This window comes from Phaethon aethereus (genome assembly GCF_964289735.1).
Source record: "Phaethon aethereus genome assembly, chromosome: 4".
Taxonomy (NCBI): Eukaryota; Metazoa; Chordata; class Aves; order Phaethontiformes; family Phaethontidae; genus Phaethon; species Phaethon aethereus.
The window spans coordinates 14,398,187-14,416,474 of record NC_138578.1 but is presented as its reverse complement, the minus strand read 5'-3'; the positions used below and the strand labels follow the sequence as shown (position 1 = coordinate 14,416,474).

Genomic DNA, 18,288 nt, shown 5'->3' with positions numbered 1-18,288 from the left:
CCGCGCCGGGCGTCCGCGGGGGCCGGGCCCGGAGCGGGAGCGGCGCCGAGCGTTCGTGTGTGGCAATTCCATACACCCCCCCCTGCGCTTTACCCCGCCTGGCGGGCCTCCCAGCGAAGGAGAAGCAGCTGTGCGGGCAGGGCGAGGGAGGGGAGAGGGGCAGGAGGAAGCGAGGCAGCGGGGAGGGAGAGGGGAGGGCGGAGACGGGGGCCACCCGAGGAAATCCAACGGCCCCGACATGAATTAGGCAGCGGGCTGCAGAGGGGAGGACCCCCCTCCCCCTCCCCGCCCGCACGGCGCGCGGCGGGAGCAGCGCCGCCCCGCGCGGAGCCGGCTGCCGGGGGCACGCCACACGCGCGCGCAGAGGCGGGCGGGCCGGCCGGGCCGGGCCGGGGCGGGGGGGCCGGCAGATGAAGATGGCAATGTCTGTGATCCAAGCGTGCCGCAGCCTGGCTCTCTCAACATGGCTGCTGTCCTTTTGTTTCGTGCATCTCCTGTGCCTGGACTTCACCGTGGCCGAGAAGGAGGAGTGGTACACGGCCTTCGTCAACATCACCTACGCCGACCCAGCGGCCGGCAGCGCCGAGCTCCGCAGCGAGAAGAGCGAGTGCGGGCGCTACGGCGAGCAGTCGCCCAAGCAGGACGCCCGCGGGCAGGTGGCCCTCTCCGCCTCGCCCGCCGACCGCTACGCCTGCGACCCCGGCACCCGCTTCAACGCCCCGGCGACGGGCAAGAGCTGGGTGGCCCTCATCCCGCGGGGCAACTGCACCTACAAGGACAAGATCCGCCACGCCGCCGCCCAGAACGCCTCCGCCGTGGTCATCTACAACGTGGGCTCTAGCAACGCCAACGAGACCATCACCATGCCCCACGCAGGTGAGCCCCGACACCCTGCCCGCGTTCCGTGGGCGCGCCCCGAGATCTGTGCTGGGTGGGCGTACGAGACCCATTTTCCTGTGCGTGGCAGCCCGCTCTGCTGTCCCGCATCCTTGGGGTGGGAGCTGCTGGGTGGGAAGGTGGCCTTGCACCTTCTGGCAGAGGAGCAAGGTGGGCCATGGGCCTCGCCGGGAGGTGGGTACCCACCCCGGGGGGCTGTGGAGCACCTTTCCATGCTGCCATGGCAAAGGACAGATGCAACGCACACTGGTGCTCCAGGGGTGAAAAGTTTGGGTGATGCAAAGTTTGAGTCTAGTCGGAGGAATGGATGGGACCCTGAGCCCGCTGTGGGGCACCGATGTTTTGTTGTGTCCTGAGGATCCTCTGGCAGGTGTCATGTGGGATTGGGTGCGATTAAGATCTCCAGAAGAGGAAAAACATAGTGTTTATGGTACCGGCTTATCAGGAGCTGCAATAAAGTAGGGAACACAGCGTACACTGTCTTGTCTATGATACTGTAAAAGCTGTGGGATCAAGTAGGAATGCTGAGTATCTGATTTGGTAAGAACGTGAGATACTTTGTCCAGAATTGGGCAGGGGGGTGATTCACTCTCCCAGGTGAATACTCTGATGGAGTTTGTGCTCGCAGTGTCAGCACATGGGTGCTCAGGTCCCCACATGTGCTTGTCAGCTAGAACCAAGCAGAAATCCAGTCATCGGAAACAACCCAAGCCTCGGGTTATGCCCACAAAAAACACTGTTTTTGTAGCAATGTTTGATCTGAAATAATGTTGTTTTAAAAACAGATCACCAGATTTATATTTAGGGACAGTGTTTTCTGCCCGGGCTCACTGGTCTTTTATACCACCAGCCTATGCCATGGAGACTAAAATGCCACCTATTGTGAAATCTCAGTTTGGTTTGCATTCAGTGACTAATCATGCCCAGCTGTTTCATGCCAGTTGAATCTTAGCAGAGTTAGGGGTAAACTGAAACACAGAAAGGCTGCAAAACAGGATGTTATTCTAATGACATTTTAACTTTCCACTGTAAACTAGCTAGCATAGATGTGCTGGAAAACAATTTGTTGCCTAACTGTAGTGCTATATAATATTGCTGATGCAAAAACAGAGCTTTTCGAACCTCTTGTGTGCAGCCTCTTTAAGAGATTAGCTGTTTGTTTGGGCAAATTCATGTTTCTTTGGTAGGATTGGTGGAAGATGTCTTTTATTTTAGTATTTTCCATTGGTTCTGTGAGACAAGCGACTCACAACCTCTTGAGCTTCTTAAAACTGTGCTTTAAAACCTGCACAGTTCAGATAGCTGTTCAGATTATACTTCTTGGTGCTTTAAGTATCACAGATTATATACTAAGCAGTATGAAGTAGTTGGAGCATGGCATACTTACACACCCTTAAAGTAAAGCTCAGGCTGCTTCAAAAGTTAAGATGCATCGCTTGTTCTTGCCTAGTGAGTTTCTCTAAAACCGCCAACATGTTGGATCAATTAATGGTTTGCCTGTTTTTAAAGTATGCACTAAGCTGGTTTCCCACACAAATGGTGTTTTATTAAGAAACAGTGGGAGTAAAAAATGTGTCTAACCTTTTAAAATGTTAGAGCTTTTTTTTGTTTTAAAGTCTAAAATGAAGTAAGCAGTGAATCTTTCCTACTGAAAATGGCCTGAACATTCAAAAATATGAACACTGTATCACTTATCTTGGGGGCAGCTTCTTTTATGTCATATGACTCCTTACAGTTTATTCTGAGAATCCTTGTTGAGTACTGAATTGATACCCAGCATTGTGATTGTAACAGTACTATAGGCTGAAATGAAAGGGAACTTGCAGAAAATAATCTGGACTTGTTGAACATGGGCGGTGAGACTGAAGGGCTTTGCTGATTGATTGTGCGAGGTTGTCTTCGTTTTAAGGATTTTTTGTTATGCGAAGTTGAAAAATGGTTGTTGGTCCTTCCTTAGGGAAAACCTGCCGTCTGCGTACAGTCAAAACTCAGAGCAGTCTTAGAGCATAAGTCTGCTGGAACAGCAGGAAAAGTAATTACTCTTAAACAAATACTTGACATACTAGCAGGGTTTCAGAACTGGATTTATCGTTACTCGTGTACCATTGTTACGCTGGGACAAACTGAATGTACAAGCTGCGTAAAACTATCTTTCTGACTTGCAGCCTTTGACGTTTGCTTGGTCACAGTCTAAATGATAGCAAAAGATTCAAGGGAAGAATGAATCAGGTTCTTGGTTTCTGAGTTCAGCAGCATCTGTGATGCTCTACCCACGCCAAATCCTGGAGTGGGAAGAAGAAAATTCCATCCTGGAAAATACTTGGGGGGTGGGAGGGGAGGGTGAAACATGACCTAAAAAGCAATTTAAAAGTCAAAAGAAATATGATGTTACTCTCTCTTCTTTTTTTCTTTTTTTCCTCCCACAGATTTTTTTTTTTTTGAGGTTGCATATAAGCTTAAATAAACTCTTTCTATACAGAAAACCGTATATGCTGTTGCACAACAATGTGGCTCCTGCCCTTACTAAAGAACTATTACTCATAAAGAAGATGTTTTTCCTTATGTACATTCTTCTTTTCTGTATGCTTTGCCTTCTTTCTTTTACTGTCATTTTCTTTCTTTGTGCTTCTTTTTCTGCTCCTCTCACCTCCAGTCTCATCTCTATCCCTGTGCTTTGTTCTTCCTCTTGACCACGTTACTGTGCTACTTCATAGTGCTTTGCCCTTACCACTTTCTTCCCAAAGCTGTCTTTCTTCTGCCAAAGATCTTACCTCACAGCTGTACGTTTAATTATATTTCCTGTTTTCTGCTACAGTGCATGCCAATGATCCATTGCTAATATGGTGCCTCCTGATTTTAAAATCTATAGGCAACTGTAGCAAGATACCATTCTTTAATTTGAAGGAGGGTTGGTAAACCTCCCTCTCCCTTGATAACTCTACCCCCCCAGTCAAAACCAAGGTGGTATTATATGAAAGCTTGTTGTGGAAATCTTCAAATACAACTTCCCCAGGATTTATTTATAGTGCACCAGACAGAACAGAACAAGTGTTTGATTTGAACCAGTTCAGTCACCATATTGAAAGACTTTGCTTTCAGGGCACTTCTACTTAGCTCACTGCTTGCACGTCCAGAAGAGTGAGGTAGAGCTGTGACATCTGCATTCACAGGGACTGTAAAGCCCTGTGGTTCTCGCTGTAGGACACGCTTAGCTTTTGCATCATCTGCTACAGCCTTTGCAAACTGGCATCTTTATTTTTATTGGCTTGAAGTATGGTATAGGAGCTGTGAGTCCAACTTTGTTTGCTTTTTGACTAAGTACGTTTTAACCAGAAGGAGCAAAAGCATCTAGAATTTCTGTTTCAGATGCTTTTTATTTCTACTAAATCAACTTTTCTAGTAGACGAGTACTCTAATGATATAGAGGGTGGTGTTCTTCCTCCAGAATAATAATCCATGGTGTTGGCTAGGGTTTCTGATTGGCATTTTTTTCTTATTCAGAACAAATAAGCTGTTACTTAGATTTGAAAAGGCTCTAGCCACTCTGTCTACATTTAATAACTTAGTATTAATTGGAAGCATTCTTACTACTTGTTGTAGCACATGTCCTAACACTTCCTCTGAGCTCTGAATAGATACAGTAAGGAGCCTTCCAGAAGATGATTCAAGGTGGGAACTTCCCTCTCACCAACTTTTCTTTCAGGGAACCTACATTGACCACTTCTATGTCAGGTGCTTAGGGCTAGGGAGGGATGTTAACTGCGACTGTACACGTGATTCATGTGTGGGTAAAAATCAAATCTTTAGTATTCAATACAGTTTGTAACATTCAGTTTCAATTCTGGGGTGCATCAGAATATCTCACAGAATGGATTTGATTATTATGTGAAGTAAATTGCATCCTAAGTATTTCGCACCAGAAGCATATGTGAGTCAGGCAGTTTTGCATCCTCTGTATTCTGCTTTTCCAGTGCATGCCATCACAAATTTTAAGTCACGTGCTGCGTGTATGACAGCCTGTTTTCAATGAGAGGCAGATGCCTCGTTTTCTATAATGGCTGTTACACACTGTCAGCAACTGTCAGCTGTATCTTTGAGACATGAATCTCATATGTGGTGTAAGATGGCCCTGACTTCTTCCTTCCCTGTTCAGCTCTCAAGTGCAGCATGCGTGTGCCAGATTGCATGAGGAGGGCATGGCCGTCGCACTGCAAAACCAGGTGTGTCCCTCCACATGTCCTGTGAATGTGGCCAGCCTTTATCTGTGCACATTCAGTTCAATAGCAGTTTATTCCCCTGTACTCAGATTTTTGCTCCGTGATCAATGACTAGTCTTGCCTTTTATATATTTCAAGGTGTGTTGGTAGTAGTTTTGATTTTGGGCTCCCCTGTAGATTCGCACTGATGTGCAAATTAAACACTGAAGTTGAAGATTTCCCTCTTCACAGAGTTAATTCAGTACTGTAGTTACATTTGTTCCTTTACTAAAACAATTGTTTTCCTAAACTTTTGTTGAATTCTTATGAGAAAAATGTGCTGAGAGCATTCACACTGAATTTACATATGGATGAGTATGAATTAATCAAGGGCTGGAGATTTCAGGCTTCCAGGGCATGCTATAATTATTTTCTGTCCCAGGCACTCAGGATTCATTCCTAACAGAAATCAAATCAATCGGGGAAGGAGATGCAGATTAGTGCATCTCTGAACCTTATCCATCATGAAATTGAGGCATAGCTGGGGTATGCTGCCATCCTTAGGAGCTCAGAGGAGCTCCTGGATCCATCTGGTAGGCCTGGCTTTCAGTAGTTTTTGAAAATCTGGTTCTCGATATTTATCAAAATCAAGGATTTATAATACTGGCTGGAGCCAGCTGTAGTGCCGATAAGCCCTCCCACTGCATTCACTAGCGAGCCACACTTCTGCCTACTAGTTCTGCTGTGGTTCAGTGCTAGGCTTCTCTACTGTGGATGTGTTTAGTTATGCCAAGTGGTGAGGGGACTTTGTGATGTTAGGTAACTGGTTTAGCTTTAACTGAATGCAAAGGGGTGAATTTGACCTACACGGACTAGAGCAACAAAGTAATCTTAGTCTCCGGTACCACTTGGGACAGCCACTTCAGCACTGGGGTACTGAGTTTTGTCATTAGATGAGACGTGTTTTGCCTTGTTGAATCTTGCATCTTTCAACCTCACGACTGGCTTGTGCGTCTCCTTCAGAGCCCATTGCAGTCAATGGAAGGACAGTGAGTCCGCTGAGCTTTGGTTCAAGTTGTAAAGTACAGCTTTCCCTACAAAGTGGTGAAGTATTGATTCACTGAAGATTGCATTGATCCTCCAAGCTTACTGACTGCAAAAACAGTTAGATTTCTGCATGCCCTTTGGTTATTATCTGCAGCATTTGTTTGCAATGATATTCATACAAGTGCCGTCTTCAGATCTCTGCAGTAAGAAGTGACACATCCAGAAGAAAATCTTCCTCAGAAACAAATCTGTATCAGCATTGATTCTAACTGCTGCCTGGTAATCTGGAGCACCTCCTTTTGGTATACTGTCCATAGGAGAATGGCTTGCTTTTGATAAAGCAATGGTTTGTTCTAGTCCTATTGGTATTTGGCTTTAAAATGGTATATGTTAGCTTGGGTTATTAGAATACTGTGGCAGTCTGTGGCTAGTGTGGTAACTCCGTTGTAGCTCACTAATTCGTGCAGATATATTTCTGTGCTGCCCCCCTTCATAGTATGTCACAGAGCACGGGAACATTTTCAGCAAAAGGGGAGAGAAACCTACAGTTAGTGTTGGCCCTTTAGGAATCTCTTTTCCTGGTAAAACAAGAGGACACGTAATACTTTTCTTGTGTAAGTGAAGGACTAAAAGAACCCGTTATTCTGCCACACTTGTTTGATGGAGCTCACAGTGCATTGTGATGTGAGATGACTGAGTTTCAAGTGACCTCTGCCTCCTTACACCACGAGCCAGGCTGATGAAGAGTTAGATCTTTATGATGGGGTAGCCCGATGACTTCTCCACTTCCCAATAACTTCTGCATAGCTAACCTGCACAGAAAGAGCATTCATTTCAAGACAAGCCCCACTTTCTGCCCTTTCAGTTGCATTTGAGTGCTAGTCACTTGATGACTTCTTTGGTACAGAAGGGAGCAAACAATACAATCATTGACTCATGGTAATCAGATATGGAAAACACTGAGTAGTCCCATGTAATCTGTCACTTTACTAATGCAGGACTGCTTCCTACAGTGTTACCATCTACTACTGTCAGTGCTTTTTGCTTAGCATCTTGGAAAGAATCTTGGGGTGCTTCAGAACCAAATGCAGTCTACTTAAGCAGCAGAATGGTGCTGAGGCAAAAAGAAATAAAATGTAGGATGATATTAAATGGTAATACTATATTTTGCAATAATATTTAATTCTCATAACTTCCACAAAGTCATCTTGGCGGAGGCATAACCGCTAAAGGATAAGGTTTAAAACTAACCGTATCCAGCGTACCACACAGTTTAGGGGAGTATATAGCAATTGCAAGAAGAAAGAGGAGGCAAAATATTTTGTAACTGGTTATGTCCAAACAGGCTTACTCTGCTGTGTCTTGATTCCATAGTGGGATGTGACCCAGGACTTCATTAGTGCCCAGGTCTCTCCTCATTTCACTCCATAGTGTTTTGGTTTCTCTGGAAGAGAAATCTAAATGGATAGGCCACATGTCAGCCATTGCACAGTTTGACCAGGTCCTGAATGTGGATGAGCAGGGTCGAGGACCCACCAGGGTACCCTGCTTGTTTGTGAGTGCATTTAGATGTTGTATCTCAGAAGGTAATTCTATTAAGAACTACAATTTCTGTTACCTGGAGGAGAAGACCCAAATAATTTAGTTGAAACCTCAACTTTTAAAATTTACTGTATTAAATCTACCAGCTTGGTATCTACTGTCTAACCCACTGCCCATGTTAGTGGATGCCAAGCTTCACAAACCTACAAGTTTGCTAATGAATTTGCTGTGAATTGAAGCTCATCAATAATAGGAGTACTGTTCTTCAGTGCATTTTGTGGACTCCTTAGAAGTAATCCTCCAGCCAGATTAAAGATGACTGATTTAGATGAACTTACCACCCTGGTGGAAACAGTATTTTTTTAGTTCAAAAATGGATGAGTGGAAACATCTCTTCTTTCACCAGTTCCAGTAGATGGAGAAAGGTTGATGAAACAAGAGTACTATGCAGCTGTGTTTTATAAGAGAGGCTTAACAAGGGTATTTATTTTTTTGAGTCCTCTTCAATAAATTGAGATAAACCTTAGAAAACTGAACTGAGGAGAACTGAAGGAGATGATGAAAAGATTAACCTGTTTGTTTTATTGCTATTCTACATTGAAATATGAAAAGCTAGCGTCTTTGATTCTTTGCTACTTAAAGATATAATAGCTTTTTCAAATAATTGTTCATTTCTTTCCCCTCTCAATAGTGACTTACAAATAACATGAATAAAGTGAAATGCCTGTTCATTTGCTGCTGACAATATAATCATAGTGATATTCAATTATACTGCTAGACCTAAGGGTCTGTCAGAGTTTTGATCTCAAAGTTGATGTGTTTAACTGTGTTTATGTATTTAATATAACCTGCTGTAAATTGGAAGGCTAGCCCATTTATTTTAATCTTATTTTCAGTTTGAGACAAAATTGGAGGGAAAAAAAAATGTTTATCTTTTCCCAAAACACAGAAATGTAAATTACAGTCATGTAACTCCATAGTGTCCTGGTTTGAGTATACCTTGTATACTCCTTAAACACAGATAGAAGCATTACATCTGCATAGGAATGTAGTTCCTCCAGGGATACATGGAATAGGATGAGTTGGCAAGTGCTCCCTTGTGCTACATCCTTAATGAGACATAGCTTTTTAAAATTAATTTGTATTCCATAGCGTCTTGAAACCTTTATCATGAGAGAAGACCCCTGGCACTGGGGTGCTCCATAACAAAGCAGTTCTCTCTGTATGCTCTTCTACCAAGACAACACCCTACTACTGACATAGTTGTCTATAAACCATTGTCATTTGTTCCTGAACATTGGCTTAATTATACAGGATATTATTTTTCTTCATGATTTGTTCCATACCTTGGGCTTCCTCCCTTTTTATATGCACTTTGGTTTGCCTCTTACTCTTCAAATCTCTCTTTACAAGGCATCTCTTTTTTGCAAGTCATTGTAAGAGTATCTCACCAGATAATAATATATGTATTTTAAAGAGAATTATGCATCACTTTAATCTCTAGCTTCCAGCTTTATAAATCATACATCATTAAACTCTGCTTATCTATTTGTTGCTTGATCTTGCAGTCCCTGTCAAAAAATTCATTTCTAGCACAGTCACTGTTACATTGTGTTGAATGTCTGACATTACACAGCAGCGCTAAGAATGGACTCAAGAGCTGAGTAAGTAGATTCACCTTTAGTTAACATATATGTCTGTCCTGGTGGGTTAAGCCACAGCAGTGTCTAATCTTAAGATTACTGTAAAATATGTTGACATTAGTTGAGTATGTGTTGTGATTTGGCTGGGTTCAGACTCGGTACAATGAGCTGTATGGTTTTATTGTTTTGCTTTAATTGATTTGTGGAACACTCGAGAGGCTTTTGCACCTAGTTGTTATTGTCATACTAGCAGAGCAATTCCAGTTCCTTGTGATCAAAGCTCTGGGTGTCTAACAGGTTTCACTGTAAAAGATTTCTTGGGTTTTCCAATTATGCAAGAGTTCTGTATCAGTATCTGATAAAGATCTCTCTGGTTTTACATCCTGTGATACTAGCTAAAATGTTAGTATTCTTTTTCCTTTTCCATTTTAGTATTTTCTGTTAGAAGACAGAAATATATTTCAGCTTTTCCTTTGCCCTTTCAGAAGTCTCTGTATTAGAGAATCTTCAATCTTCGACCATATTTCTGGGGCATGTCTGTGTTTGTACTAAAAAAAAATAATCTTTAAAACAGAACAATCTGATGCTGCAGTCTCCTTTATGATTGCTTCTTATCCTTGTCCAGAATACGCTTTCCCCCCTTGTGCCTTTTTAAGCTTTTTTTATACGCTCACTGTCTCCCAGTTTTACCTGCCAGTATCATGTTCCTTGAGTGAGGCAGCTTTCGCAAGACTGTGTAATCTCTGTGCCCAGTCTCTTATCTTCATGCTCTTATATGTCCATGTATTTAAAGTACCATCTAGTTGTCCATGAAATTCATACCTTTACTAAATACTGTATCAAGACTTCTCACACTAGAAAATGAGGAGCTGTCTGGGTAAAATCCATTATGTCTTGTTATAATATTGCCTTTGATGTCTTTCTCTTGCCTTATTTTCCCATCAATCCTCTATCCTCTTAATTTTCTACTTAATTCTTTCTCTCTTTTTTTTGGGGGGGGGGGGTGGTGGTGTGTGTATGATTTCTTTACTTTCCATACTTCTGATAAATCTTTCCCTTGGACTTCTCACCCTTTTTTTTTTTTTTTGTCGTCTTCACTTCTCATTTTATGTGCTCTGCACCTATTTTTCATCACTTCTAGGGGTTTTTTTCCCATTCTCCCCACCCCTTACCAGGTTGACACAAATAGCCAGAGGCTATTGCTTTACCTACAAAGTTCACTGTAAGGGGAAGCAGAGCAGAATTATGCTCTTTTGGTCACTTTTGCTTTGCAGCTGACTCCAGGTTTAAAAAGCATCAGCTGACTGCTGTCTGCTGCTGAGGGTCGGCTTGGAGAAGTGGGACACCAGCAATCAGTGAGTGTGGCAGTGCCATTTATGAACAGAAGACTGTCAATCAGGCATAGCACATTTGCTATGCATAGAATGGCTTTGTGCTGAACACTCCTAAGTCTTTTTCATGAATTCTTAAAAGACTAAATTATGGTCCCCTCTATGTAAAGAGACAGATCCTGCTCTTTCATGCTTTTGCAGAAGAAGATTAGGTTTCTCCCGCTGGGTGCTAGAAAAACTGACCAGGAATGTTTCCATCAAAACTGTTTTTCTTTAGTAGTGAAATGCATTTTCAACAAAAAAAAAAACCTGTTTTGGAAATCTTTGCTCTCAAGAAAAGATCTTACAGTTCTGAGTTTGAAGAAAGATTTTATTTTAGTAAATATTTAATGTCTCAGAATTTCAGGTTTGGAACAGTTTGGTTTCCCTTTTCTTTTTTTGATGATACATTTTAATCAGCTTCTACCAGCTTTAGACAGTAATTCCACCCCAGAGAATGAACTTGAGTTCTTCCCAACTCAAATGTTATACTTCTCCAGGAATCAATGCATGCATTTGGTTACAAGTACTATAAGAATTATTGTAAGAAATTGAACTCAGGATTGCAATGCTGAGTTTCTTTGCCCTGTGGTAGTGTGCCAACAGCGTTCTGTCTCCCGGTAGTGCAGCCCCTGAGCTATAAGATCTTTAGCCTTTGCTTTGTGTGTATATATCCTTACTAACAGGCTAGACATGACTTTAGCACTGTGTTCAGATACACATGGGAATGATACTTGGTATGAGATAAAGATTGCCCTCATAGACAAAGACATAACAAGGATCAGTAGTTGTCAGTGGAAGCGAGACAAATTCAGGGTGGTAGTAAGATGCAATTTCCTAAATTATTGCCCATAACATAATGGCTTGGATAGCTGTCAGAAGTCCCATCCTGGAAAAATTACCCCATTCTCTGGGAAAATTGTGGTAGTATGTGTACAAGGAAGGTTAGAGAAGGTGATCATGGTAGTTTTTTATGGTTTTAGGGACTATACCTCTCTGGAACTACCACCCAGCTCTTTTCCACACTTAGAACTGTCAAAACAGCTCTGGCAGGAGCTCTGAAGAAGCTCTGCACAGTGGGCAGAGGTAAACCCTATGCCCTGAATCATCAGCTTTTCAAGACAGGATCTCTGCGTAGTGTGTCCTTTATCACCTGGAACGAGCTTAGCTGCGTGACAGTGATGAGCCAATGTCAGTTTCTTATTTCTTCGTGACTGTTGCTTATAGAAGAGGAAGCGGCGAGAAAATGCGCTTGCAAGAAAAACACAGTCTGAGCAACTCTATTTTTTTAGTGTCTGAAGGTAGCCAACAAATGCAGAGAGCTGGCTTTAAGCCTCCATAAACAAGCATTTGCTGGAGCATCTGTCTCACATCACAGAAGAAGTTGAAAGCCTTTCTTTTCCAAAACTTTGTTTCAGTGTGGATGCCAGCACAAGGGACTGTCGTGATTAAGTGCAACCCAGAGCAGCAAAGATATCAGAGGTGGGGATGAAATACTTCAAAAGCCAATAGAACCGTCATTCACTTTGCCAGAGAAACAGCTAAAATAGCCATTAGATGAAAGTCGTGTGCAGGAACCTGAATCCTGGATAGGTGAATTCATGTTGATGGGAAAATAATAGCCATGGAAGTAGATTGTAACCCCTGTGGCATTGTGGCTGGGGAGACATTCTTTCTCGCAGAGACTGTGAAACTTATTTGACTACTCCATATATCTTAATCTCCATTTCAACTCTTTACTGACTCCCATATCTCACTGGTACCCAGTGTCATGATCTTTGAAGATTTCTTGTTTGCTGCCTCATTGCTGTTTGTTCCAGTCCTTCCTTGCTGCCTTTACAGGTGGTGGTAACATTCCTTGAGATGATGAGAATCTTGGTCACCTTGTGTTCAGGTTTGAGCTTGTACATTTTCTAATTGCTTTTAGCAGTTTTGTGTGTTGCTTGGTGGTTGAGTATGGGGGATTGTCTGGCTCACAGAATATTGCCCAACTGGATCCATAGGTGAATTAGAGAAAGCTACCAAGCAGCTTAACTGCATGGGAAAGTAATGAGCTATATCTAAGGCAGTCAGGATTCTCTAGTGCATATTGATTCTTCAGAGAACTCATCTGTCCTTTTCACTCTCTTAGCCTGCTAACCCCTGCTTAAGAAACCACATCGGAAAATATTTTTTTTTGGTTTTTTTTTTCTCTAGAGACATTCTCTTTTCTTTATCTAAGTCCCAGACAATCATCTTTTTTCTTTTTTCTTTTTTTTTCTCCTAGTCTACTAACCAGAACTTCTTGAGATGAAGTTTATGGGAGTCCATAGCCTGTTTTAAAGAGAAAAACAGGACTGTATAACTATTTTTTTCTGAATTTATAATTTCTAATGGTTGGTAGTTCAAGGAACGTTTTGGTAACAGAGAATTGATATTATCTGGTTTCTAAATATGCATGACCTATCACTTCTTTCTCCAATAATTAAGGCCTTCATTCCCATTAACTAATCTATATAACTATCTTTCTGCTATTAGACTTACCAAAAATAACTAAGCAAGCACTGAAATTTTAGTATAGAATATCTTCTATTGATTATCTTGTATATTTGATGTGTAGAATCTGTTCTTAGTTCTCCACCAATGCTGTGTTCAGTCAGCACAATGATTGCTCTTGGTCTTTTTTTTGTGTCCATAGACCAGAAATATTTTTCACCAACACAAAGATAACTCTGCTAGTTTTATCACAAAGCTGTTGTCTTTGGCTCTGACTAGCCAAATCTGTTGTGGATTAGCCTGCAAAATTGGTGCATATGTAAAGCAACAGACTGTTTGGTAGTAATGATAACAGGGAGGCAAGTATAGCTGTGTCTCACCTAGACCAGTATGTCAACTCTTAAAAATCTCTTACTTGCCAATGAGACTGATACTTTAAAATCACTTCTCACTTTACGGAGGTAGTGATTTTGCTGTCATAAAACTCACTAGTAGGAATTTTAAAATTTAGGTTAGACATTGTTTCTAATGTCCATTATATTAAGGTAATTTGGAGAATGCTTCATGTCCCAGTTCAGGACAATGTTTGTGCAAATGGTTATAGTTCCAGTCATGTTTAGTTCTTGCTAAGAATGGGCCAGAAGTTGAGGACCTTGACTAAATGTCATTGAAAGTGGTTTTATGAGAAAATGTCATCTATGAAAGAGGTAGAAGTGTCTGACATAGCCCAGAAGTATATTACCAAGAATGTTACTGTGGTAATCTTGGGGGATCTCATGCCCTCCTGTAGCATTGTGAATAGTCAAGGTCCTTGCAATAAGGTGTTCTTATTTATAATTGTAAATATAAGATATATACTTTATATTAAAACAGGTGCTTTATAAATACCTATTAAAAGAGGTGCTTTAATTATTTTACATATCTCCACATAGATTGGCTTCTGTTTTCTGGGTTATCAGGCATGTCTGCATCACAGTAAGAAGCAAAGGTGCCTCTCTCAACTTCCAGTGAACACTGTTCCCCTTCCATCAGGAAGAGTTGACCACCCAAACCCTTTAAAACCCAGATGCTATCTCTTCTTAGCTGTGTTCTATTTAATGTCTGTTACCAGCGCATGCAGAGGAACAATCATAGCTGTGAGAAGGGTGGGCAGCTGGTTAGTTATTTGCAGATGTCTTAGAGATTTGTGTCAACCAGTCAATTGTACTTGCTAGGTGAGCTAGAGGACTTCATGTAATTTAGAGTAGCCACACAGCATTTCTTGCTAATCAGGGAGTTGCCTAATTTGGAAATACATACATGTCTAAGGCCTATCAGATACACAGCAGCTCCATACCTTATGCCCATTTCAGTTTGGATGTCATGGTTGTAATGTTTTGCAGGTTAGGCTCCAGTAGATAAAATTTTGCGTCCTCCCTTGTGGCCTTATTAGTCTGTCAGCTTCATTTTGTTTTGAGAAATTCAGGAGAGGTTTCCTTGGTGTTCCCAGTAGTGTGTATCAATTTTGAACAGAACTTTCAGCCACATGTACAGTTGTTGGGGATATGTTGAGAGGATGGGAAACTGTAACCAAGGAGGAAGGAAGTGTAAAATTAACAGATATTCCTGCATTAGACATTCCTAACAGGTTAACTGCCATATTTAGTTAGAGATGTGCCTGGAAATAATACAATAATAACCTTTAAGTACATAAGCGTGCCCCGTGACAACTGTGTTAAAATCACAGTACGAATTGCCAGACCAGGCAACTATTAATGTATAATACACAAATATTGATGAATACCTGAGGTGACTCAATAGTGTCTTCAGTGCTCTGCAAGTCTGTATTTATCAGCACAGGCCTCAGAGGTGCTCCATAATCTCAATGTGAATCGAGAATCAGTGGGAGTGGAGGTGACTAGTATCCGTTTGTGGGTGCTGTGCTTTTTGCAGTCCTGGGCCTTAGTTTGCCTTCTCCTGTGTCTCCTTGTTTAATAAAACAGAATTGGAATCCATCCATCTCAGAGTTACTGCAGGTTTGATTGATTTGAAAATAAACCTGATGTTCATGCTGTTATCCAACAGTTGTCTCCACCTGGTGGAAAGAATTTCAGGATCTGAGAGTGCATGAGGTCTTTATTCAAGTGCACAATATTCCATTAGCTGCAAAAAAAAATTAATTACAATTCTGTTGTTGTTTTCCATCTTTAATAATGGCAATGTCCTTATCACTGAAAGCGGTAATATAAACAGCATTTAAGCACCCTCAGGCTATAGTGATGAAGAGATTGTACCTTTTTCTTGTGTAAAGATGCTATGCTGTGCAGACTTGGTGTCATGGAAACTGAAAGAATGTATGAAGTTTTATATAGGCAGATGAGTTTTAGGTCCACCTCTCTAGCTACTTTGAAGAAGCACACAAATGACTTGGCTGGAAAACTCACAAGAAGGTCACAGGAAAAAAAATCTCCAGCACCAATATGATGGTCTCCATAGTTCTTATGTGGGGTATTGGGATTAGACTGGGCTTTAAGGCCATATTTTCTTTATGCAGACTGCTTTCAGGCCAGCTCAGATGCCCATTTCTGAACTTTCAGGTTAGCCGCTGTTATTTTAACAGCCTCCCAAGTCCCCGTTTCATTTATTTACATTTTTTTTAATGTTATTAAGAGAAAACCAATAAGCATCCTGTAAAATTCCAACTCACAAATCTTTCCTTTCGAAAAAGCATTGTAAGTTTGCTGATTGCCAGCAATGCACTTACCTATGCCGTTAATTTGTAACCTCTGCTTCTGAAATCCTAACCCTGGTGAAATCACTGCCAAAACCTCCTAAGGATTTCATTGTGAAGTAGTTAAAGCAGGAAAATAAGTACCTGAACTCATTATCGATCTTCTGCTGCCCCCATAGTATTTAACACATTGTTGTCAAGTACAGAAAAGCCCCATTCATTGAAGCCCAACAGAAATAATACCAGTCTTTCACCAGCAATCTCAGTGAAGTATTAACAGTCTGCATTTCATATGAATTGCACACATCTGTCTGAATCACGTAACACAACAGACAACACCAGGGCTTCATTAACATCATTTTGTAATTAAGTAAAATGATGGGCCAGTCTGTGAGTGCCTTGAAGCTGTATTGACTTTGCATGAATTCTCCAGCATGTTTAATAAAAGGTCCACCTGGCCTCAAGTGATTGTATAAATTATGTAGCCATTGTTACATTTATCATATAGGTAGAAGTTAATTTTCTTGCCTTTCAATGTGGTTGAGAATAGTAGGTCATATCTTATGTGTATTTCTGACAGTGGGCTTCAAAACAAATTTTTCTGAAATCTACTGACTAAAATTTAGTTCTTGAAAAGCTTACAGCTTTTCTGTGAAATGAAAGGAATCGAGGGGTGTGGTGGTGTCAGAGCTGCGTTGCAGGAAGATGCTGAAAAGCTTGGTTTGCAAGGTGCATGTGCCTGCTAGCTTAGCCCCAAGGACAAGGAGCAGCTGGGCTCCCAAGAGCTGCGAGAGATGTTGCTGCCTGACAGAAGTCATAGTTGAGAGAAAAGCGTCTAAATCTCGAGCAGGTACTGGCTGGATGCACTGCAAAAAGATTTGTTCTATATTTGTAGGGTGAGAGCAGTGTGGTTTTCACACCTTTCTTCACTAACTGGTATGCTAAGAAGGAATGGCAATGATGACAGCCTTATCACGGGGGGGAATGCTTCAGTAGTGCTTGTTAGGAGAATGCTCAAAATTAGTATTTGCAATCTCCACTGAAGGAGTAGACTCTATGTTTTACACCATCCACCTATATACCGAATAAATGTGGACAGTTGTCACAGAAATAATTACAGAAACAAAGTCTATCCACATTAAGCCTAGCAGAGGTCATTCCTTACCTTACCATCCTTACCTTGGTCATTTCCAATTTGACCAAGTTAAGATGGCATTTAATATGGGCTGAATTTGTTCCAGACAACAGGTTAGTTATTAGATCTTGAAATATGGGGTTGATTGGTGATATTTTTTTTTTCTTAATTTGCCTGGAAAGACCATTCAGCTGAAGAGACCACAATGCAGGCAGTATTGCATGCTGATTTCAGAGCCTTTGTTCTAACATGTATATTGTGTTTTGAGTGATGCTGATCTGTTCTGAGAGCTTGTGGGATTTTCAAAACCACTGCTATGTTAATCTCATTTGGCTTCTATAACATGCTTCAGATCACTCTCTCTTTTCAGGGTCTGATGACAAGATATTGAATGGTGTGATTTGTACTGCAAATGGTTTATTTTCAGTTTTCACTACACCTTCATTTTGGAAATCTGCGACTGTTTAACCCCTTTGTAAGTCTTCAGCATGCCTTATTACAGTGAATTTCTTTGCTAATCAAGATGTTAACTAATGAGAGAATCTCTGTCTCTCAGTTAGTGTAGGCATTGCTGTATCCTAAAGACACTTTGCCTTTTAATCTCTTTGATCCAAATTAATTGTAGGAGACTAAATGCAGACAGAAATACCAAATGCACAACTATGCTTAACAGAAATGCTACAATTACATAAAGGTGTCAGAAATCAAAGGAGAGATCCAGATAGGCGATTCAGCATAGAAGTAACAGGTTAGCTGAAGTTCATGGTTTAAGCTGTTAGTTCTGATCTGCTCGTACTTAGGATCTGAATCATCCAAGGCATAAAAGCTAAATGAAGAGAGGGAACATAAGCGATCATACAAGAACCAAGGTAAATAGAATTACCTTCCTTTCATGTCCTCTCACATATGGGCAGAACTGGTCTCTGATGCAATCCAAACACAGGAATATATGAGCAGCAGGAATATTACCAGCAGAGGGAAATTTCCAATAGTTATCACTAGTATTCCTCCCTGGGAACCTATATGCGGTTTGTTTGTTGTTGGGTTTTTAGGTTTTTCAGGCTTTTTAAGGGGAGGGGAAACAGGCATGTAAAACAGTATGTAAATGTCCGAAACAGCATCTAAGTTGCATATTGAGGGAATAACTAGAAGTTACCATTAAACTGAAGATTGGCTTAAAACAAACCTTGGTTTAGAGTAGGCTGTGTAACTTAAATACATACTCTTCACATCTTCAGCTGTGTCTTATGTACTAAGATTTGCTGAATTTGGT

The 18,288-nt window shown here is 41.4% G+C and overlaps 1 protein-coding gene across 1 annotated transcript in view; it reads left to right on the top strand.

Annotated features, from left to right (window-relative positions):
• Nucleotides 1-410: 410 nt before the first annotated feature.
• RNF150 (ring finger protein 150) overlaps nucleotides 411-18,288 on the top strand; it is a gene marked incomplete at both ends in the record, with an annotated part of 116,445 nt that continues 98,567 nt past the window's right edge. The window contains one exon of the mRNA XM_081998994.1: nucleotides 411-876. Coding sequence (XP_081855120.1) covers nucleotides 411-876 — 466 coding nt within the window. The remainder of the gene's footprint in view (nucleotides 877-18,288) is intronic.